At 32.4% G+C, this 23858-nt stretch overlaps 2 protein-coding genes across 3 annotated transcripts; one reads left to right on the forward strand and one right to left on the reverse strand.

Moving 5' to 3' along the window:
• The first annotated feature begins 3332 nt into the window (after positions 1–3332).
• On the forward strand, positions 3333–5397 carry LOC130804487 (17.6 kDa class I heat shock protein 2-like). The gene is made up of 2 exons (XM_057668937.1): positions 3333–4445; positions 4699–5397. Exons 1-2 carry the CDS (start codon positions 4331–4333, stop codon positions 5235–5237), a joined length of 654 nt encoding a protein of 217 aa, XP_057524920.1. The 5' UTR covers positions 3333–4330; the 3' UTR covers positions 5238–5397.
• Positions 5149–8916, reverse strand: LOC130804486 (uncharacterized). 2 transcript variants are annotated; one of them, XR_009040023.1, is made up of 3 exons: positions 7362–8916; positions 6223–6410; positions 5149–5287 (listed from the first exon to the last, which is right to left on the reverse strand). XR_009040023.1 is itself a non-coding variant. In XM_057668936.1 (2 exons), the coding sequence occupies exons 1-2, from the start codon at positions 8807–8809 to the stop codon at positions 6335–6337; spliced, it is 1524 nt and encodes a 507-aa protein (XP_057524919.1). In that variant the 5' UTR covers positions 8810–8916; the 3' UTR covers positions 5699–6334. The 2 variants fall into 2 exon arrangements, 1 of the variants encoding a protein (XP_057524919.1); XM_057668936.1 differs by lacking the exon at positions 5149–5287 and having other exon boundaries at positions 5699–6410.
• Between the last annotated feature and the right edge of the window lie 14942 nt (positions 8917–23858).

A 23858-nucleotide genomic window follows, 5' to 3' on the forward strand; every position in this document is an offset into this window, starting at 1 on the left:
TTACCTTTATGGTACAAATTTTATTTTCTTTTTACCCTTTTCTATATGGATTCTTTAACCTATCCCGAATACAAAAATTCAAACTTTATAGCATCTTTGTTTTTAATAAAATTTCATATAATTGTGCAGAGTTTAAAAAGGAACAACTTAGGGTTCAAGCAAACAAAGAAGTAACCCTAAAAATAAGAGAAAGACCAACTACAGATGGAAAAAACAAGACCCCATTTATAAAGGAAATAAAACCAGCACCAAGTTGTGATACAAACACCATTCCTGCTAAGTTCAGCAATGGCTCTCTTCAAATTAAAATACAAAAGAAAGACAGAGATTCAACTCCTGGAGTCACACAGCAGCAGCCTGTTTTGAGATCACCAAGTCCTCAATCTAATGTCACTGATAAATGTTAAACCACGCCCCTGATTTAAAGTGAAATATTCACTTTCAGCGCCTATGCGCATCCACACTTTTAGCCCAATGGACTCTCGTGTGATCTGAGGAGGCGCGTTAGAATATATAACATATTTTGAAGCCTCAATCATCAGCTTAAGCTGTGCTGATGATTAAGGCTTCAGAATATATTATATACTCTAAAAATAAAAATGTCCGAGGCTGAGGCTGAGGCTGAGGCTAAGGCTCTGGTCCTTAATGAACAAGTAACAAAATGTAGCAAAACTAAAAATGGTGATATGGGACGGGTGTTTGAGCAGGGAAGTGATGTGGGGCGAGGGCCAGAAAAACAAAAGATGATTTTAGGATTTGGGATTGTTGTTTTGAGTTGTGACAATGGTGGCAATCGGAGCTTTTGTGGGTTATAAATATAGGGATGGTAGCAGTTCTACTTATGCTGGAAAGTCAGGATTGTTCTGTATAGCATTCTGATTTTATAAGTTTCAATGAATTGTGTAATTGGTTAAGTGTAAAGGCATTATATAAAGGCTAATTTAGAAACTCATGCATTGTATACATATAGAAAAAAAGTTTAGATTAAGATGTGATTTCTTATTATTTGTATATAATTATAATATTTTTTATAAAACACTATCTTATTGTGATATATTATTTGTATATTAAGGAATATTTTGATGTTAACTTTGGTAGGAATTATTTAAATTTAATATATTTATTTTGTATACTTGCCAAATAATCTCAATTCAACTAACAGTTGCATTCCATGTGGCAAACTTCTGTAAGGATCACTTTTGGAATTTTTAGTCTTTTTATTAGATTATATAATGTATAATTAGTGATTGATACTAAAATTTCTGACTTTTTTGTGGTTGATTAGTGTGGTTTATAAACATTTTTATTTGGTTTAATAGTCATAATGATTTGCATTAGTATGATATATTTTGCTTTGGATTAATTGTAGGCGGATTTGTTCTTGAACTCCTTTCTAAAAGGTCGCCTTATACAAATTTAAAGTTGGATAATACCACTCTTCTTTATTCCAAGTCAAATTCAAATGTACACTTAACAATTTTCGGCATAAAGATTTGAATTGTATGAGCAATTCTTAATAACTTCTTAAAGGTCAAGTTCAAAAGGCCGGAAGTTAAACCAAAGTGGCAACAACAATGCGAAATTCATAATCTTAACCAGGATAAAAGTAAAATCAAAGTATTTAATGTAGTGTTTGGGAACAAATATTTTATTTTAAATTATGAATTTCAATTATGAAATCAATAAATGAAGATTTGAAAATAACAAAGTTTGGATAGTCATTCTCAAATTCTCAACTTTAACTTCTTTAAAAATAATGGTGGAATTTAATTCAAATTCAAATTTGAAAATTTTTAATTTGTCAAACAATAAATTTGAGTCAATTCTGAATTTCCAAATAAAATTATTATTCCCAAATATAATATAAAAAAAAATGCCAATGGAACTTAAAAATTGTAATTTACATAGAAAGAGTTAAAAATACCTCATTTGAACTTTTTCCAAACTAACAATTGATCTCCCATTGTATTTGCAATGAATCTCATTGTGTCAAAGAAAGTTGTTAGTTGCAACCTCGGAATATATTTTTATGCCTCCTCAACAAAAAGTTTAAACTGATGATTAGCAAATAACAATTTATTGACAATTTTTCGAATTAGTTTGTCCTAGGACCCGGATAGATTCAAGGTTGGGCAATTTCAAGTAAAGTCCCCAACAAAAATGCCCTTATGGGGAAAGTATTTCAAGTCGAGACTTTAGCCAAAAGTCTTAACTAAGAGCATAAAGGTAATAGATACCTCTTAATTGTTACCATTTATTTTTCACCGAAACAAATTCTTTTTATTTGGTTCTCTCTTTTTTTCTCATTTCCTTACATTTTTTTAATACGAAACAATTAATAATAATAATAATACTTAACACCATCCATATCTCTCTTTATACATTCCTTTTACATTACATTTCCACTTATCATACCAAATATGCCCAAAAAAAATCTAACATTTAACTTCAAAGTCTCATCTCAAAAAAACTTCTCACCTCACATTGTGATTTGCCCAAAAAAACCCTTAAATTCACAATCAAGAGGGAGGGAGAGATTCTTGCTTACAGTCATATCATAATTCACGTAAATCTTTCAGATGAAATGCAAGTAATATACATAAAAATTAACTAAAAATTTCGCATAGTGATCTCAAGTTTTTGATTTTTTCAGATGGTGAATGAATATTTTTTTATTTCTATAATGACCCTAAACTTTTAAGTTTTCTACTTGGTAGATAAAAGATTAAAATTTTTGTTAAATTTACATTATTATTATTATCCATTATAACGACTTTATTACATAAAAAACAACCGCCCCAATCATTATTAAGGAACACTTTTTTAAAAACTTGTTTGAAATGAGCACTTAAATTAACAAAGAAATTAACATTTTGTCCACCATATGAAAAAGTTGAAAGTTTGGAATCACCATGTAAATAAAAAGAAAATTATTTACCATGTGAAAAAAACAAAAACTTAAAGTAACTACATAAAATTTCCATAAAAATTAATTTGTTTTTTTGATTAATGTGTAGGCTGAATAAAAAAAAAAACTACTAAAATCTTACCTAAAATTTGATACTCGCCTTCCCACTAAAACAAAGGTCGATTTTCTATTCAAATATGTTTTAACAATCCAGTGCGTTCTTGTTGAATTTTCACAGTTTCTACTTTACCTTTCAATTAATTCTGAATGAAAAATTCCACTAAATTCTGAGTAATTCACAAATATGAAGTCATAAGTCTGCAATGAAAAGATAGTAATTAGGAGTATTGGACAAGAGTCACTTGATAGATTGTCTAACGAAAATTGCAACCATTTTTTTTCAGTTAATCTCTCGAGAGATTGTTTCTTTGAGAGACGTATCTCAAGTCCAGTCCATTAAAATGTAATGCCTACTCATCGTATTCTTAATGCCTATTTACATTATACTTCATGCTTACTTACCGTATTCTTAATGTCTACTTACATCATTCTTAATGCTTACTTACAATATTTTAAAAAATATATAAAGAGACTGTCTCTCACAAAAATTTGTGATTTTTTTTAGTCCGTCCTCATAGAATTTGCCATAATTCTATTTTCAGTTATGACTCACTCTTTAATTTCAATCTACACATTTAACTTATATTTTCATCACGTTTAGACATTCCTTCACTTTCTTGTAAAGCACACCTTTCTACCCTACCAATCCAAAGAACCAATGTTATACTCTGTTGCAATTCCTACGGAACAGAAGAAAATAGTACAATTTTCAAAAGAAGACATATAGAGAGCAGGGGTGAAACAAAGATTTTTAAAGCCCTAATTATTTTAGTGATGTCTTTTAAAATGAGGCCTTTCAATATATTTAAAGATAAAAATTTTACCACTTTCAAGGAAAATAATTCAAAATAAAATGTATTGTAACATTATATACTTTAATATAAAAAACGGTTTACAAACAAATCACTTAAAAGGTGTTGCTTAGAGCCGAACTTGAATAGAACCACTTAATATTTAAGGCCCCTTATTTCTTAGGGCCCTAGGTGGTCGGCTACCGTGAACCGGCCCTGGTTGAGACTTGAGAGTAAGCATGTAAAGGAATATTGTATGCCTATGCATAAGAAAGTAGGCTAATAGCAGCAAAAGACATAACAAAGCAACTTAAAACTTAAGAAAGCAAAAGAGGAATGATTCCTTATTCTTTTCAGAGGAATTCTGAATGGAAGACCTTTAAGATGCCCTTTTCAACCTTGCATATAAAAGGGAAGAGTTGTCTTGTTCCTACACAAGATCACATCCATTGGAATAGCTATTACACCTCTTCAATATTGAAAAGGCTAAGCTAAACAAAAACCAAAACCAATGGCAACCAACACCAAGACTTCTACCATTTCGGCACCCCCCTCCATCGAGTTTGAACCTTATTGTGAATGGCGGAAAGAGCAAGAACCCGCGACCTTAGTATTCCGTCTCCCAGGTATGTCCGAGTCTTTGATAATTTTATTTTACTTTCATTTATATGCACATTTCATAGTATGGGAAAATTGCATTGAGCTCATAAGTCTTATGCATATATAAAGAAGTTAATCACAACTTAGTTCACCGAGTAATATCGATCATAGCTTCTATGAGCGAGATATACAGAATAGGATGATGATGACAATTGTTGGTGTATGATCATATTATATATTTTATCAAAAATTGATATCATTATGCCTTTAAATGTGTAGGTTTCAAGAAAGATCAACTAAGAGTTCAAGTGAATAACAATGGAGTTCTAAAAGTAAGTGGAGAGATGCAAGTAACTGAAGGAGGAAAAACAAAAACTAAAAAGTTTCACAAAGAATCAAAGATACCAGATGGCTGTGACATCAATGACATTCGAGCAAAATTCACTAACAACGAACTTCATGTGACGATGCCGAAGAAAATCACTCCCCAAATTGCGCAGGAGAAAAAACTAGAAACAAAAGGAGCACATATTCCCCAAACCGAGCACGAGAAAAAACTAGAAACAAAAGGAGCACATACTTCCCAAACCGAGCAGGAGAAAAAACTAGAAACGAAAGGAGCACATACTCGTTCTGATGATCAGCCGAAGGACGACCACATTTTTGGGTTAGGAAGCTCCCTAAAAAGGTTGCAAGCACAGAAGAAGGTGTCCCTGAGTATTGGAGTTGCAGTTGCAGTGATTGCCGCTATTGGAGCTTATGCGGCTTATAATTATGGATCTTGCCCTTCTTCTTCTTCTTCACAAATTGAGAAGTAAGGCCTAGCTTGATCTTGATTATGTGTACAGATAAATTCATGACGAAATGTCTGAAGAAATGAATAGCGTAATCGATTCTTGATCAATTTGTACAACTTACATGCATGACAAACATGCCTTAAGAAATGAATGAATATTGCTTTCATTGTTTTTATGAAAATAAGCCCGGCGTTAAGTTAAACGCGTGATATATTGCTATGAATTGTCGGGAATCTCAACTATGCGCGTTGTAACAAATACGAGCAACAATCAAATAACATGATAAATGATGTTGTAACGGGATTAACCCACAACACTCCATTACCCCAATACCATTAAATAGTTGTAATAGATTGGCCAAGACAGTGACAAAGATTAACGCCAAGAATATAATATGTAAGGCAAGTTTGAGTCTGCCTCCAACTCCTATGCTTATTATTCCAATCCCAAAAGCTACCTAAACATTACAAGGCTGGCTGTTTATAAGCCTAAGCCCAACAAATAATTACTAAAAATAACAGCTATCCTAACTAACAAAAAATAGGAAGAAAACTAATAGTAAAATATCGATAATGCCCTTGGACCCTTTGACCCAATTTATCACAAATCACAATAGCTTCCACCTATGGGCCTATGGGGTGTGGGGGGTGGCGGATGTAAGTACCTTACCATTGTTGGTAATAACAAAAATATTATTTTCAATCGACCCTTGGTAAAAAAACAACATCAGCAACTTCTCATAAATGACACGTGCACATATTTTAACGAGTCATATTATAGTCCAGTATAATCTACAATTAAAGAACTATGAATCTTCGAACCCATCGAAATAAGAGATAGTGTAATTGTAATCGGATTAACCCAACAACAATTAATCAATGCAAATACTGAAAAACAGATGATTGCAGATTCAAAGAGCAACCATTACACTCAGTCACAGAATATCAGAACTTATATCAGAGAAATCAATTGAACAATTTCAAAGGGACATCATTTGTTAAGTTACCTTGCTGAAATATCTCTATGCAGTCTTCAGCATCATGAGCTTTTAATCTAGACTTTTATCACCGAAAGTGTTTGGAATTTTGCTTGATTAAGTTATGAACACGAACATCTATCTAATGCCAGATGCTCAGTATGACGGCAATGCTGAAGAGTAGGAAAAGCACTAAATCTCCTCCGGGCAAAGAAGACCTGTGGATTCAAACAAATTTGTTCAGAGCATTTGTGTCTTCAGACCCTATTAATTCATTGATCAATCTTATAAACTAGATGTATACTAGATAGAGTGTTGTTCACTCGAATAAACAAGCGTGCTCCTTCTACAGTTATGTGATTGCGCAAGACAAACCTGCGTCTAGTTTAGTTCAAACTTGTTAAAAAAATTGATATCATCTAGTGTTGTTCGCCATTAAGTAGCAGTGCCGCGGTAGGTAGTTGTCTAGATAGTGGTAGTTGTGGCTTGTGGGTAGTTGTAGATGTAAAATTGTAGCTTATTTAGCTTAGTTGTGTACATTAATAATGTTCAGTAAAAGTACCAGTTATATTAGTTGGAATATAATCTGTTGAGAAAATACTGAGAAGATATTAAATAGCTAAGTTTGATTTTGGAATGCTATAAGTTTTAACGTTCTAAACATCTACAACAAACCAATTCTCTAGAATACTACTTAAAAACTACTACTTTAACGAATAGTGACATTTTTTTTGTAAATTAGTGTTTTAACCCCATTAAACTACAACAATACATGAACTGCTACGCCGAACACATCCCTAATCCTATTCATAACTTCTAAAACAAACCACTAGAACAAAGCTCAAAGCGAAACAAAAAGTATCTTCCAGAACTTTCTTAGATGATCAGATTTAACAACAGATTAGAGTTGCAATGTTCTATTTGCTTATTTTCCATTCTGCTTCTTTATCTTCAAAACCTTTAGAGTAGGGGCGGAGCAAAAATTGAAAATTTTTTTGAAGGCCCTTTGCAATTTCAAAAACTACGATATATTTCTTTAAACATTTAACATATACTACGTAATTTAATATTGGACATTATGCGGTCAAACATGTTGAACATGCTCAGAACCTCCCATGCTTTAGAGCTGACTTCTATTAATGAAATAAAAACGATAGCACCAATAGTACCTGAGTTTTCTCCTGGATTTATAAATATATGTCATTGCTGGAGGAAGAATACCAAATAGAAAACAATTTGCATAAACCCCAGCAAAATCTAGAGCCCTTGAAAATGTTGATGGGTAAAAGGAAGCAACAAGAACTGGAATAACAAGCACAGCAACAGATATCAATCCCTCAAAACTACTAAACCTCATTCTACTCAAGCTTGAATCGTTATCTACGTCTCCACTTTTAGGTTCCCTAATTGATTCTTTTCCCCGATTACTAGACCCAAAAATCAACTCCAATGTGTCAATCAATTGTTTAGGAAAACTAACAGCATAACCAATAAAACTAGTAGCCAAAGCAGTAAATGCAAATCCCTGGACAGCAAGCAAAGCAGAAGACTTGACAGACAGCAGTAATTTGATAGGATCTTCTAGGAAATAAGATGATTGAGCTTTCCCAGATCCAGCAAGTCCTAACACAATAAAATTCCATGATAAAACCATAAGCAAAGGAACAGTTCCACCAACGAGAATCGCCTTTCGAGCATCATGGATTGTATCACCAGCAATTTTACAGATAAAAGGGGTAATAACATGAAACCCTAATGTAAGAACTGTAACAGGAATTGCAGGAAGTATAGTCAAAAAATCCCAACATGAATTGGACATAGAAACTAAAAGATTAGATCTAGCAATTGAAACACCAATACCCACCAAAGTTATGATTGAAATAAGCATCACACAACATAGAAATCGATTCGTCGAATCGATTGCTTGAAATGGTAGAAACCAAATGATACATCCAAGAATTAAAGGAAATAAACTATGAGATGTGATATTATTTAAGGTAGGAAACCATTGAGAAATGATAGAGCCAATACCAGAAACACAAGCAACAAGAAGAGAAAAACTGAGGCTAGCATAGACTATCGAGACAAATGTACCAAATTGGATACCAAAGACTTTGGAAGCTATCCCTGTGAAGCTAACTTCTTTGACCCCATCTTCCTCCATTGTAGCAAAACTAAGCTCTGCAACTAAAATTATGGAGGAAGTAACATAAGCCCATGAAAGTAAAATGGCAATGGTGGATGGTAATGGCCCTGATTTTATGGTTGCTGATGGTAAACCCAACATTCCTGGACCCACGGCTGTTCCTATTATAAGACTAACAGCTGCCCAAAAGCTCTTTTTTTCTTGTTTTTTCTCATCTTGAGGAAGTTGGGAATGATCAATTTGATTTCCCAGACAACAAATTACAGGAAAATGTGCTACATTTTCTGAAATGAGTCTGAATGGGGTCGATTTTGTTTTGGAAATGAGGAAATATGGGTAGTTTACGATTTTGGAGGTAGAAAATTTGGAAGGATTATCAATGGAGAATGATGGGTTTATAATGTGGAATTTTCTCGTGGTGATCAAATTGATGTGGGTTAGATTAGAAGTCGTCATTGTATGATGAATCATGAATACAAATGTTAAGAGTGATGTTCTGATTCAGGTGAGACAAATACAACAATGGCGGCGCTAGAATCTGGGACCGACAAACTAATTTTGGAAGTAGTCCGGAGTGAAGGATGATGAGGATGTCTTATTAGAAAAAGAAGCCATTATTTATGAGATTAATAAATCATTCTTATGTGGTAGAATATAATAGAGCGAGAGTTTGATGATTTTAATTTATTTTTTTTGATTTTGTTTATTTTAATATTATTTTTTTTGTCTTTTTATGGTTATTTTCAAATCACGGTGATTAATTAAAAATCAAATTACGATAATTGATTAAGAATTATTAAAGAATGATTCAGTCATGGTGAGCCAGTGGCTGAAATGCACCTCAATATGATTATTTATCGACTTAATATTCCAACTATCAAGTAGTAGTCCCTCTATCACACGTGATGTGACATGAGCAACTTTTTGCGGTGAGACAGTTTTAAATAACTTTTTTAAATAAATTAAAGTATTTTATTTGTTTTATATTTAAGAATAATGATATTTTATAGTCCATAAGATTATACATAAAAGTTAATAAATTCTCTTTATTATTAATAATTTTAACTTTTAAGAGTTTTTAATCTAAAAATTGGAAAACAGTTAATATTTTATACAATTATTGAACATTTCAAGAAAGAATAAATGGTAAACTGATAAAGTATAATTAAATTGTTATGTTTTCAAAGCAAAAACAATACTCCCTCTTATTCAGCTTATGTGTCTCATTTTCTTTTATGGTCAAGTCACCTTAATTGTTCCATTTCTATTTTTTGGTATGGGTTTTTGACTTTTATGCCCTTAGTAACTTTATCCTATTTACAATTATACCCTCCATTACCCATACTAATTTTCCTCCCTTATATTAAAAAATTCATAATATCACTCTCTTTCCTACCCTTAGGGTCCCACTTTTGACTCTCTTTAAAATCCGTGAAAAGTCAAATGAGACTCCTAAAATGAATAGGAGGGAGTATTAAATAACATAAATGAAATACAAGATTCTTTCTTATATACAGTCATTAGGACTATATATCATTTTCCTATATTTAAAGTGTCAATTTTAATATTTAAAATAATGTTAAATATTAGAAAACAAAAAATGAGTATTTTAAGTACAAAAGAAGTGTTTTAATTAATTTAATTGTGTTATTTAACCCAATTCAATATTGTCTCATAATTTAAATGAAAATTTGTGATGTCAAAGGTGTTAACAACATTTCTCTTCTTAGTCTATTCTATAAAAATTGTTACAATTCTACTTTTGGCAATAAACCACACTATTTCTTTCAATTTATTTACACATTTAACTTATATTGAGCTAATTTCCAAGAAGGAGAAGCAAGTTATTAGTGACATTAAAATCTATGAAAAAAGGATTTGTTGCTTGAAAAACGAAAATAAGAGACTTAGATGTGAAGTAGCATATACTATTATGTCCTTTTTAAATTGTACTCCCTCCGATCTTATGATATAGTCCCATTTCCTTGGGCACGCATATTAAGGGTTGTGTGGGGTCCATGTAAAAGGTGGTAGTTGGGTATTTTTAAGTAAGTGGATTAATTATTAATGATTCCCTCTTTTTGATTAATAAAGTACATAGAATGAATTTTGGAGGGAAAATTGGGTTTGACATTGTTTGAGCTTTAATTGAAATTAATACATCTCCGAATTTTTTATAATTAAACAACCATTAAACTAGTTAATTTAAATTACATAAAATTACATCAAATAAATTACAAAAACCGTCAAAATCATAAAATAAGCTAAGTCTTCAATACTTCCTTGATTTCTTCAACGTTTTTTGAACGGCAATTAAAAACGAGCAACCCTCTCGCCACATGCGCATACGGATATTAAATCTTTCGTTGACTTCAGATTTATAAAAAAACAAACACGGTATGCATTTAGTGTTGAAAATTAATTAAATAACTACAAAAAATCTAAATGTTTCATTTTGAAAGGAAGCCATCAATGACACTGGAACAAAAATAAGTTGATCAAGGGAAAACAATGATACTGGAAGATTGAAAAAAAATGAAAAGAAGCCAGACATGATTAGAAGATAAATACAGCAAAGGGAAATGGAGACATGATGGATCAAATGAGTTGACAATTAGTAACACAGTAAAGGGAAACCAAAAAATTAATGTCAATGGCGCCAAAAATGAAAAAAATTGCCACCAAAACAGATGAAAATTATGTATATAAGACAGCATTAAGTGAAGATATCAGACACTTCATTTAATTTCCACCAACTTCAACACAGTATATACAATGGGAAAAAAAAAGATGTAGATAATTTTACTAAGACTCAAAGATAGGCATTTTTCCTTTCACACATGAAGTGGCAGCACAAAGGAGTTCAAAAACAGGAAGAGAGGAGAGCCAGAGACCAAACCAATACAATCAATCACTAAAGAACACACAAGAGACATGATTGTGCAAAAGATACTACCAGCAATTAGAATTAAATGGCCATCACATTTAAGCAAAACAATTTTCATTCAACAGGACAATGCTAAACCACACATTTTAGATGATGATGAGGTGTTTAGAGAGGTGGCTACACTTGATGGATTTAACTTCCACTTAGTGAAACAACCTCCTAACTCACCGGATTTGAATGTGCTTGACTTAGGGTTCTTTAGGTCAATACAATCTTTACAGCATCAAAAATCAGCATACAACTACGCACAATTACTTGAGGCAGTAACTACAGCATTTGACAATCTGACACCAAATGCACTGAAGAATGTATGGATCACATTACAATCATGTAAAATTGAAGTTATTAAGAAACTAGGTGGTATGGATTACGCAATTCCACACATGAGCAAAGCAAAGCTTGAAAGGGAAGGGAGACTCCCACATTGGTTTGGGGGTACAGCAGGAAACAATTTACCAGGCACTAAGATATCTGGAAACAAAGGTGGATAAAACAACATTGGAGGGCATTTTATTTTACTTAGGGATGAAAGACGAATCAGTTTTCCATGAACTTCATGAGTATATTCCAGCAACAACAGAAGCAACAACGTATATTCCAGCAAGAACAGAAGCAACAACAGAAGAATCACCAGCATGAACACCAGCAACATGTAAATATGACACACATGAGTATACTTTTGGGTTACCTTTTGTACTCACTTTTGGGTTACAGTGTAAGGCAAATGTTTAGGTCTAAACATGATGTAGAAATTAAATAGGGGAGATGTTTAGCCGTAAACATTTAGAAGGAAATGTCATGTAACAATTTATTGATGGCTTCAAAAACAAAATGAAAAACAAATTCATCTCAGAGATACAAATTGAACTCATCACAGATAACCCAAATACCATACTAATTGCCTCCTACATCTGGTAAGAACATAGCCTCCTAAACATAATGTTTGGTGGCTTATGAACTGAAAACCCTAGATTGGTGGCAAAATGAATGGATTTAGGGATTTTGTAGCTATAATCAATTGTTTACCCTCAAAAAAAAAATCATAGGGCAACAAAAACAGAACACGAAAGACATGCATACCATACATAGCACATAAACAAAATCATCATTAGTCATACAGGAAAGATGTATCCATACGAGAAAATGGGCCTCGAACATCAAAATCAGACACCAAATCATCATCATCCAACGATTCTTCATCTGAGGAAGGGAACAAGTTCTCAATGTATAGATCTTGAAGATCCAGTTGTAAATCAAACATTCCCTGTATTTCTTCATCCTCAGAAGTTATACTTCTTCCCCTGTTAGGATCCGTTTCATCAGAAGTCGTAGGTAGGCGATTGTAGAAATCGAACCACGGGTTAGGAGATCCAATCGTAGGATCACTTTCTTAGGACGAAGACAAACAAGAAAGACAAGACGTTGGTGAGGCCATGTTCGAAAAAACCCAGAAAAGATGGGAAAAAACACAGATTTAAAAAACCCCTAAAAGCATTAGGGTTTCAAAGAAGACGAAGAAGGTGGAAAAAAAATGAAGATGAAGATAATAAACCGTAAACCAAGGTATTCTTGGGGATGAAGATGAAGATCATTGAAGAACACGAAGAGTTATACACAGGTTGAGGATGAAGATGAGAGAGAGGGAGGGAGAGGGAGGGAGACAGAGTAGGGGATTATAAAAGGGAGGGAATGATTAAGGTGAGGTTAGATTGTTAATTATTTTAGGTTAGTAGGGTTCACGGGGGGTAAAATCGTAATTACGTGTGTGAACTAAGGGTATTTAAGTAAAAATGGATTGCCAAAAATAGAAATGGGACTAATTCAAAGGTTTTGCCAAATAAGGAAATGGGACTATATCATAAGATCGGAGGGAGTATTAAATAAAATTAGTTATTTTTGAGAAAGTGGTAATAAATAAAGAGAGAAAATGAATTGTGTGGATGAAATTAAAAGATAGTTAAAAAAGGCGGTATGACCATTATTGAAAAAGAGAAATAATGCAAACTATGTGGGACAAACCAAAATGAAAAATAATTTGTCATATTATTTATATCTAAAGTTATAAAATTTTAAAATTATAAAAATATATAACGAGACGAATAAAACAAGATTCCACATGACTATATTTTTTTCTCGTATAATAACCGAAATATGTATATTACCATAATAGTGTAAACATTGATTTGGTGCGAACAACATGAAACGGGGAAGTAACAAAGTTCAAATGTTGAGCAACTCATTAACAAAGTTTGACTGTTAATGACTACTCAGTGTTTGTGGATTAGACTTCTATAAATTAGAAAGATTGTTTATAAAACTTAAAATTACTATTACTATAATAATAATAATAATAATAATAATAATAATAATAATAGAAACATTAATAATAGTAACAAATAAGTAAAGATAAATCATAAAGTATTTAGTTGATATTGAACAAATATAGAAAATTTGATGAAAGTGAAGAATTTTGCAAATAAACAATAAACTCCAAGAATGGTGTAGTAAGGAATATACAAACTTCATGAATTTTGGTCATCTTGAGTATTCCAGTGGGGGTGAACGTGCCAACCCACCTATGTGGCGCATGATACAGATAACAGCCAGATGAAAAGTACAAGTCCTTTTGTGGTGAGCGTTCTTCTTGAATTATGACTCCGGCCAGGTGAGAGTGTGCGTTCTACTCATTTTTCTGGAGATAACATGCAAATATGGTGTCTGGTGAGGTTGTTTTGGCACGCTTGCAAACGTTGAAGCTAAGGTGATGACTTCAGACCTTTACAATTTGAGTTGTTGTGGGAGGATTAAAAGTATTAATATGATACTAATAATTTAGGATCTCAAGCAAAACTCAGAAATTATTAACTGTTAATTATATTTTTGTTCTTGTATGTTTAATTATATTATGTGATATGTATACTCAATGTAAGATGAACGTAATTTTGTTCTTTAAACCTGTTCCAAAATAGGGATGAAGAAGATATCGTCCACTATGATTTGATGATTAAGTAGCACAACTAAAAAATAGGCGAAGAGGCATTTGGATACTGCCAAGTCGAATTGGGAATGCATTTAATATTTAATGTAAAAAGTGTGTTTGATATAATAGTAATAATATGTTTAGTTAGATAACATATAATATCCCATAATTTGGAGAATAATGTTGTTATTTTGATTTTGAAATTACTTGCTTATCGTTAACGAATGAAATGTTTCCTTTATAAATAAATATAAGTATTACTCATATTACTAAAGTATCAGTCTTATAAGTAATCAGCTTTCGTTATAAATAAATATATTATTTTATGTTTTTATCATGTGTTACAAATTTACGGGCAGTTATACTAACTGTTGATTTATTGGTAGTTAAGCGTTGAGTTAATGGTTTTTGTTCCAAATCGTTGAATTAAATTAACGCAACTATTTTAAGATAGAGTTGGGTTGAATTATAGGCTGAATCAGCTGATCACATGTGTCACGTACTCTCTCCTCCGTCCCATATATATTGCGATAATTTTATTTTTAGTACATCCTATAGGATTTGCTTCATTCTATATTTGGTTAAGACCCACATTATTTTTTTTATTTTCATCCACATATTCAACTTATCTTTTTATGTCATCTATACATTTTCTCTCCCCATGTAACACTCTTTTTTAACCCATTTTTAAAGCCATGCATATTATACTCATTGTGACACATAATACTTGTTGCAAACCTTGTGGATAGAGTAGAGTTGTTCATGGGCGGACATCGGACAACGAATCGGGTAATACCTTAAAATATACCCGTGATGAAGAAGCTATAAGCATGAGTAAAGTAGTTCTTCTCTTCTTGTGCAAGTAATCTATAAGCATGAGAGACAGGTGGAAGAGGCTGTTGCATCAGGATGCTACTCCTGACATGAGTAAAGTGCTCATTGATTTTCATCAGAAATTGGATAAGTCTCTGATCTTGTTGAGCTTTGAAAATCTTCTGAGTGAGATTACATGTGCACTTGTTACAAGTACAAGTGGGTAGAGGAAATGCTGAATTTAGCTCATCCCATAGGACTTTGAGCTTAGTGTAATACTCAGAAATGGACTGTGTTCCTTGATGTAATTCATATAATTGTTGTTCAAGGTCATATAATTGAGCTCCAGAGGTATAGCCAAACCTTTCTTCAAGATCAATCCAAATCTCATAAGTAGTTTTGAAATAAAGCATAGATTTGGCTATTTGTGTGTCTAAAGAATAAAGAAGCCAAGATATTATCAAATCATTACATCTAATCCAAGCAGCATGTTCAGATGTGTTAAGTTAAGGTTCAGGATAATCTCCATTAAGGAAATCGAGTTTGTTTCTAGCTGAAAGAGTAATAACAACAGAACGCTTCCAATCAGTGAAGCCATTACCAGCAAACTTGATGGAACTCAAAGGATTTGTGCTATTTTCAGATGGATGAATGTAGTATATTCTAGCTGGATTAGAATTGAGAGATAATTTTGTTGCGGTATTATCAGTCATGATGATAGGATCGAAAACAAAATTCAATAAAATTAGGGATTCAATGAAAAAACAGATGAAAGAAGATGATCGAAATCAGATGAATGAAAATCAAAGAAAATCAGATTAATGCAATCGATCAAGAAATGAAGGCAAAACATCAAACACATAGAGCGCAAATGAAATTGATAAAAGATTGCAAAGAATTACAGAATGAGAAGAGATTAAAGAAGAATATACCACAGAAGATAGTGAAGAAACGAGCAGATATTCCTGAATGAGGTGAAGAACAAAAACATAATTCAATGGCGAAAAATCAATCAGAAATCCTCAAAGAAAGACGGCAAGAAACCACTAAAAATTATCAGAAAATGTCTGTGGATGTATCTAAAAGGCGAGCATTAATCAGTAGGCTTTGATACCATGATGAAGGCCAGAATTCATATTCGTTTTCTTATTCAGCCATTGAAACGCAATGCTTTACAGTGAAGGGAGCAATGCCTTATTACGTTAGATCAGCTATATATATATATATATATATATATATATATATATATATATATATATATATATATATATATATATATATATATATATATATATATATATATATATATATATATATATATATATATATATATATATATATATATATATATATATATATATATATATATATATATATATATATATATATATATATATATATATATATATATATATATATATATATATATATATATATATATATATATATATATATATATATATATATATATATATATATATATATATATATATATATATATATATATATATATATATATATATATATGTAACACCCCTGAATTTCCAACCCCTTAAACGAAAGATGAGATGACTTACAAAGGTGAAATAAGAGAAAAGGGGGTGAAAAGACAAGTGATTGTTGTGATGGTGGTGCCACACGGTAATGGGGGACTGAGTCCACTGTGTAGGCGGCACAAGGAAGCTGCTGTTGTCGGTTTTTGGGCCGAAAACGCAGCACGTTGCTACTGCTCGTAGAGGAGGACTGCAATCCGCTGCTGCTGGTTGTTGTCGTGGGGGAAGGAAAGGGACCGGCCTGCTGTGGAGGCCGTGGCAGCAGGCTGGCCGGTTGCTGGTGGCGAGGTGCTGCTCGTTCACTGGTGGCGCAGGGGAGAAGAGCGAAGGAAGGAGAAGAGGGAGAAAGAGCGGAGTACGGTCGTAACAATTGTGTACAAATTGTCTAATGCTTGTAGCTCCTATATTACTTGTAAAGTTTTCTTTTGGGATTGTATAATTTCTTTTGTATGGAGTCATGTGGCTCCTTGTATGATCCATAAGTTTCGCTGCGTAGTTTTTGGATGTATAGTATTGAGAATACTCCTTTAGTATCCGTCAGATCGATGCGTTAACACTGGAACCACGATCCTCATTAAAGTTGATGATTTGAGAAGTCGACGATGATTCTTTCCGTCGTGACATATTCTTGAGCACATTAAAGGCCTTTGATTATTATAGTTATGTTATCCAATTATATATTCTTGTCACATCCTCAGTTTTCAGCAGAGATGCTGCCGAAATTTCCACTCACTCACCTTCTAATTACTCTTTAGAGTTTATTTTAATTATTTTCCCTTTTCTTTTATGAAACACCCGAATTTCCTCCCTTCCTTCATGATTCTGGTTTCGTTTAAGGGGTTGGAAATTCAGGGGTGTTACAATATACATATACACTGTGTGGGAATGAAAAGAGGTGTCTGAGCTGGCAGCTTAATAACCGAAACTTCAACCAGCTTGTGGTGGATTTGTTGAGCTGGATGTATCATCCCCAATAACCCGCAAGCTCAAATAATAAAAAGCCCTTCCATAAATCGGACATAATTTTTGTCGCTACCCGCCCATTTTCTTAGTGGGCGGGACCGCGGGTAAGCAGGCATTATCGAAATAAAAATTAAAAATTCAATACAATTTATAAAGTTAAGGCTTAACAACAATTAAATTAATATAATTCATTAGCCAAAATTAAAGTTCAGTTATCTGCGCATGTTCCTGGCATTTGTTTTTGACTTTTTAGTTTATATTCCGGTAATGCCAAAACTAAAATAATTGGTTTTTATAATTCAATACAATTTATAAAGTTAAGTCTTAATAACAATTAAAATAAGATAATTCATTATCCAAAATTATTTCAAAAATTCCAAAAGTAAAATAATTGGTTTTTAGTTTTTGTCTTTTTAGTTGATCAAAAAAGCCAAAAAATCTATAATCTATATATCTATCATCCATAATCTATAATCTATAACTAGAACTAAAACAAAACACTGCTGATGTCATTATCTTTTTAAATTACTTACGTGTCACGTTCTCATTAAAAAATTTCTCTCCAAACTCAATGATAATGTCATTGTTAATATTATAGTATTTATATCTTTGACTTTTTTAACTTTCTAATAATGACTAATATTATTCATATTAATTGAATTTTTACTTTTTAGGCCACATTATTTAATGTATTATAAAATTACATTTTTTCAATTATGTATAAAATCTTTATAATGTTATTTATTAAATGAGTATACACTAGTGGGAAAAACCTCATTTGCTGTGGTTTTTTGGCCATTATTTGCTGCTGTTTTGGCCCCAAGCAATAGTGATAGCAGCAAATGTCCTACTTTAAATGCTGCGGTTCAAAACCGCAGCAAATAAGTGGGCATTATTTGCTGCGGTCAACACAAAACCGCAGCAAATAAGGAGGAGTATTTGCTGCGGTTAGAGGCAATACCGTACCGCAACAAATAAGTGGGCATTATTTGCTGCGGTTTTGCCACTGACCGCAGCAAATACTTCTATTTTTTTTTCCTTTTTTCGTTTTATCCTTATAATAATAATCCAATAATAATACAATGTAATAACAATGATTAATCCAATGACAATCACAAATAATCAACAATAATCTCTTTGTAATAATAAACTCTCGCTCGTATATATAATATAATATTATGTACGTACTTATATATATATATATATATATATATATATATATATATATATATATATATATATATATATATATATATATATATATATATATATATATATATATATATATATATATATATAATATACATTAAAGTCCTAAAAAATAATCTATACTAATTACAATTTATCAAGGACAAAAATTAGCAAGATACGCGGCAATCTTGTCTTTTAATTCGCGCATCTCTCCACTTTTTAAAGGGCGTGTTTCCCTCAGAATGTCGTTTAAAACCTATAATATAATATAAAAATAAAAGATTAATATATAAACATTAGATTTTACCAAACTCCACGGATTTTATAATATCGTCCATGTACTTCAGCGCGTAGTAGCCGCATTCAACGGAAGAAGAAGGTTGTTGAAAGCACTAAGAGAAAATAGATGTTAGTGTCAAAAACGGTTAAAAACGCATAAAATCGCAACTTAACACGTAATTTCTAGCATATGACTATGATTTTCAGTTCTAACCACTTCAACACAATAATATATATCAAATAGTGTTGTGTGCCAAGTTTCGTGCATAACAAACCAAGTTTGAGCTACTTTACGCGCGAAATTGACAAAAACGTTTAAAAACGCATAAAATCGCAACTTAACACGTAATTTCTAGCATATCACTATGATTTTCAATTCTATCCACTTCAACACAATAATATATACCAAAGAGTGTTGTGTGCCAAGTTTCGTGCAAATCTGATACAAATGTGGTTGTATGAAATGAAGATACCAAAGGAGCCCACACAAGGCTGCATACAGACCTCACGACACAGCAACAAACTAGTGACCAGACCACCTTGCACGACACGTGGAGACCAAACCTATGCATCTAGGACCTAGGCTAAAGTGGAAATGGAATCTTGGTACTTGGATCTAGCTATCAAGGTCCTAAAACCATTCTAACAATCCCCGTGGACTCCTAGAAGCTGAGCTGAAGGAGGGCTGCTCAACAGTTTGCTAGATCAGAATTGTCTAAGTGTTAGTGGTTGTTTCGTGTTCTTTTCATGATCATTTGTAGTTTTTGTTTGTGTCATTAATCAAAGCTTCCGCAAAACATTAATCCTTGCATAACCAAGGCCTTAATCAGCCCCGGTTTCGCATCAAAACCAAGTTTGAGCTACTTTATGCGCAAAAGTGTCAAAAACGGTTAAAAACGAATAAAATCACAACTTAACACGTAATTTCTAGTATATGACTACGATTTTCAATTCTAACCACTTCAACACAATAATATATACCAAATAGTGTTGTGTGCCAAGTTTCGTGCAAAACAAAACAAGTTTGAGCTACTTTACGCGCGAAAGTGCCAAAAACGGTTAAAAACACATAAAATCGCAACTTAACACGTAATTTCTAGCATATGACTATGATTTTTAATTCTAACCACTTCAACACAATAATATATACCAAATAGTGTTGTGTGCCAAGTTTCGTGCATAACAAACAAAGTTTGAGCTACTTTACGCGCGAAATTGACAAAAACGCTTAAAAACGCATAAAATCGCAACTTAACACGTAGTTTCTAGCATATGACTATAATTTTCAATTCTATCCACTTCAACACAATAATATATACCAAAGAGTGTTGTGTGTCAAGTTTCGTGCAAATCTGATATAAATGTGGTTGTATGAAATGAAGATACCAAAGGAGCCCACAAAAGGCTGCATACAAACCTCACGACACAGCAGCAAACTAGTGATAAGACCATCTTGCACGACACGTGGAGACCAAACCTATGCATCTAGGACCTAGGCTAAAGTGGAAATGGAATCTTGGTACTTAGATCTAGCTATCAAGGTCCTAAAACCATTCTAACAATTCCCGTGGACTCTTAGAAGCTGAGCTAAAGGAGGGCTGCTCGACAGTTTGCTAGATCAGAATTGTCTAAGTGTTTGTGGTTGTTTCGTGTTCTTTTCATGATCATTTGTAGTTTTTGTCTGTGTCATTAATCAAAGCTTCCACACAACATTAATCCTTGCATAACCAAGGCCTTAATCAGCCCCGTTTCGCATCAAAACCAAGTTTGAGCTACTTCATGCGCAAAAGTGTCAATAACGGTTAAAAACGCATAAAATCGCAACTTAACACGTAATTTCTAACATATACTACGATTTTCAATTCTAACAACTTCAACACAATAATATATACCAAATAGTGTTATGTGCCAAGTTTCGTGCATAACAAACCAAGTTTGAGCTGATTTACGCGCGAAATTGACAAAAACGATTAAAAACGCATAAAATCGAATTTGTGTACCTTTATTGCTGTCCATTTTGGAAATGTGGCTCTGGATGCAGATCCCATTTGTCCACGCACTTTTTTCATTGTGCTGAAACTGTAACACCCCGGCCCCTCGGACCGCTGGTGACTACTCATAGAGACTGTAGACTGGCCCTACAAACCAACACAAGTCTTTTCAGCGCACTTTGTTCTCACTCGTGCGCACCCGAGAACACTTCCCAGGAGGTCACCCATCCTAAGATTGCTCCCACCAAGCACGCTTAACTGTGGAGTTCTTAGCAAATGGGCTCCCTAGAAAAGAAGATGCACCTTGTTAATATGAGTAGTCTATCAATCCTTTTTCAAGTTAAATCTGGGGTATTACACTCACCCCCACTTAAGAATACAACGTCCTCATTGGACCGTAACTTCAGGATCTTTTCCCCTGCTAGGTGCACTGAACACTATCAGCCACGGTCGCAGGATTGCTCTGATACCACTTTGTAACACCCTCAGAATAGGTCGAACTTTTGAAAACACCTTTAATGAAAACATGAACCAAAACCTACTCATGGGAGTGTTACCACCACATCTATTTCTAATAAAATAGATGTAAGGCTTAACGACTAAGAAATAACTTAATAACTTTAAATCTAAAAGAGGGTTTACAACATAAGAGAACACTGAAACGCAATCTATGTCCATATAAAATTTAAACAACTTAAGGTAAAATTAAAACTGAAATATGACTCTAGTAAAAGCTATATTTCTAAGTGATCCTCACTCCGTGATTCCCATGCAATCAATAACCTGTAACACAAGAATGCAAGAAAAACAAGGGAAAAACTCCCAAAATCAGAAAATTTGAGTAATTCCAACTCCATCCCGTAAGACGATTAAGTTTGAAAATGATTTAAGAAAATACAATATAATCAAATTGGAAATAATTTTAGAAAATAACATATAGCTGAGTTTAATAGAAAACAATTTGAGAAAATAATATATATAATATCATATAAACCAATTTATTAATTTGATAATTAATAATGACAAACACATAATCAATTTTAAATTTGAGGGAACGAGAATGCCAGTAGGCCGAGGCTTTACCCCTATACCTACTTCAACAAGAGGTCGTCACCCCAAATAATTCAAGGCCAGCAGAGTAGTCTCAGGGAACCCTAGTGTGCACACCCCTTCTACTTGGATCACAACAAATAGAAGGAAGATCAAACATCATATCAAGTATCAGAAATAATAATAATAATACCTGTCGGCAGCTATACTAACCAAACAGGGCAACCTGTTCATCACCCTTATACTTGGATCACAACAAATATAAGTGCTTCATTTCCCTCGTGTTACACTTTACGTGATTTAATATATTTTAATAATTAGTTGCGAGCACACAAACTTAAAATCAAACATGCATTATACATTATATTTTATGATCATAAATTTTTCCCAATAAATATATATCTCAGGAATATCCAACTGAAATCTCATTTTCCAAATCACCATTCTAACATCAATTGGTGGCAATAGGAATTAATATCATAAATATTTCTCTTCCAATTTAAATCGTATCCAATTTCGTTATCAAAATAATAATATAAATTTTATCGAAATAAAAATTATAAATTCAAGTTTGACAAAAATAATAGTAAATATAATTTGAGAATATATTAAGCATAACATCATATAAAATAATGTCATATCAAATCATGCACCCATTTAAACACATTAATTATCACTTCGCACATAATACTAACGGGATAGTCCTAATTAGATGGACATTGAGAATTACCTTGTCACACGATTCTAGACAACGTACGCTCCTAATAATTTCTGTCTACGAATCCGCTGTCTACACGAGAAAATAATATATCTCAATTTAATACCCCGATCAGCCCATTCAAAAAAAAATAATAATTTAAAAGACTTCTTTTTATTTTATATACTTTATATTTTTTTTTAAAAAAATAAATAAATTTAAACATGTAATTTAAAATTGTAAGAGTAGATAGTTAAAATAACATAGCTAACTCATTTTATTATAAGATTTAGAAATTTATAAGGATTAAGGATAATAATAATAATAATAATAATACTCATAATTATTATATATATAAAAAAAGAAGGTGAGTTCCAGTAACTCACGAAACAGAAAAAGAAAGGGAAGGAGGAGAGAGAAGGAGGAAGGGAGAAAGAAGAAGGAGAAGGTGCCGGCCGGCAGTAGCTTCGGTGGCCGCCGTCTCACGCCGGTGGTATCCCGGTGACTGCCGTATCGCCGGAAAACTAAGGTCAGGAATTTTTTTTTTTTCAAATGCAAAATGTGTAATTTGAATTGAAATTGGTAGAATAATATTATAAAGTGATGAAATTTCATACCTTAAATATCAAAATCTTGTGTTTACTTGACTGAATTTTAAGCAAATGGGAGATGGAGGAAATAATTTGTAAGAGAAGAAGGAAGTGTGAGTAATAATGTGAATGAAATTAAGGATAATTGATTTGATTTATAAGAGGTAAGTGAGGTTAGTTATGAGGTTTAGTGGGAAGAGTGGGAAGAAGAGTGGGAAGTTATTGTTAATGGTGTAGGAAGTTATTGTTAATGGTGGGTTATGTTTTTTATTTTTTTATTTTTTTATATTTTTTTTTCTGAAATTTATTCATTATTATTATTATTCTTTTATATATATATATATATATATATATATATATATATATATATATATATATATATATATATATATATATATATATATATATATATATAACACTTAATTAAATCAAATTGGTAAAATAATTAATATTACGTACGCATTCA

Source organism: Amaranthus tricolor, chromosome 17, assembly GCF_026212465.1.
Source record: "Amaranthus tricolor cultivar Red isolate AtriRed21 chromosome 17, ASM2621246v1, whole genome shotgun sequence".
In the NCBI taxonomy this organism is placed as follows: domain Eukaryota; kingdom Viridiplantae; phylum Streptophyta; class Magnoliopsida; order Caryophyllales; family Amaranthaceae; genus Amaranthus; species Amaranthus tricolor.

Bases quoted from the DNA above. Each gene is read 5' to 3' on its own strand.
- LOC130804487 (XM_057668937.1), top strand. From the start codon at position 4,331: ATGGCAACCAACACCAAGACTTCTACCATTTCGGCACCCCCCTCCATC. The intron at 4,446-4,698 runs GTATGTCCGAGT...TTAAATGTGTAG, and splicing joins CTTAGTATTCCGTCTCCCAG to GTTTCAAGAAAGATCAACTA.
- LOC130804486 (XM_057668936.1), bottom strand. From the start codon at position 8,809: ATGATTCATCATACAATGACGACTTCTAATCTAACCCACATCAATTTG. The intron at 6,411-7,361 runs GTACTATTGGTG...TTGAATCCACAG, and splicing joins AAATCCAGGAGAAAACTCAG to GTCTTCTTTGCCCGGAGGAG.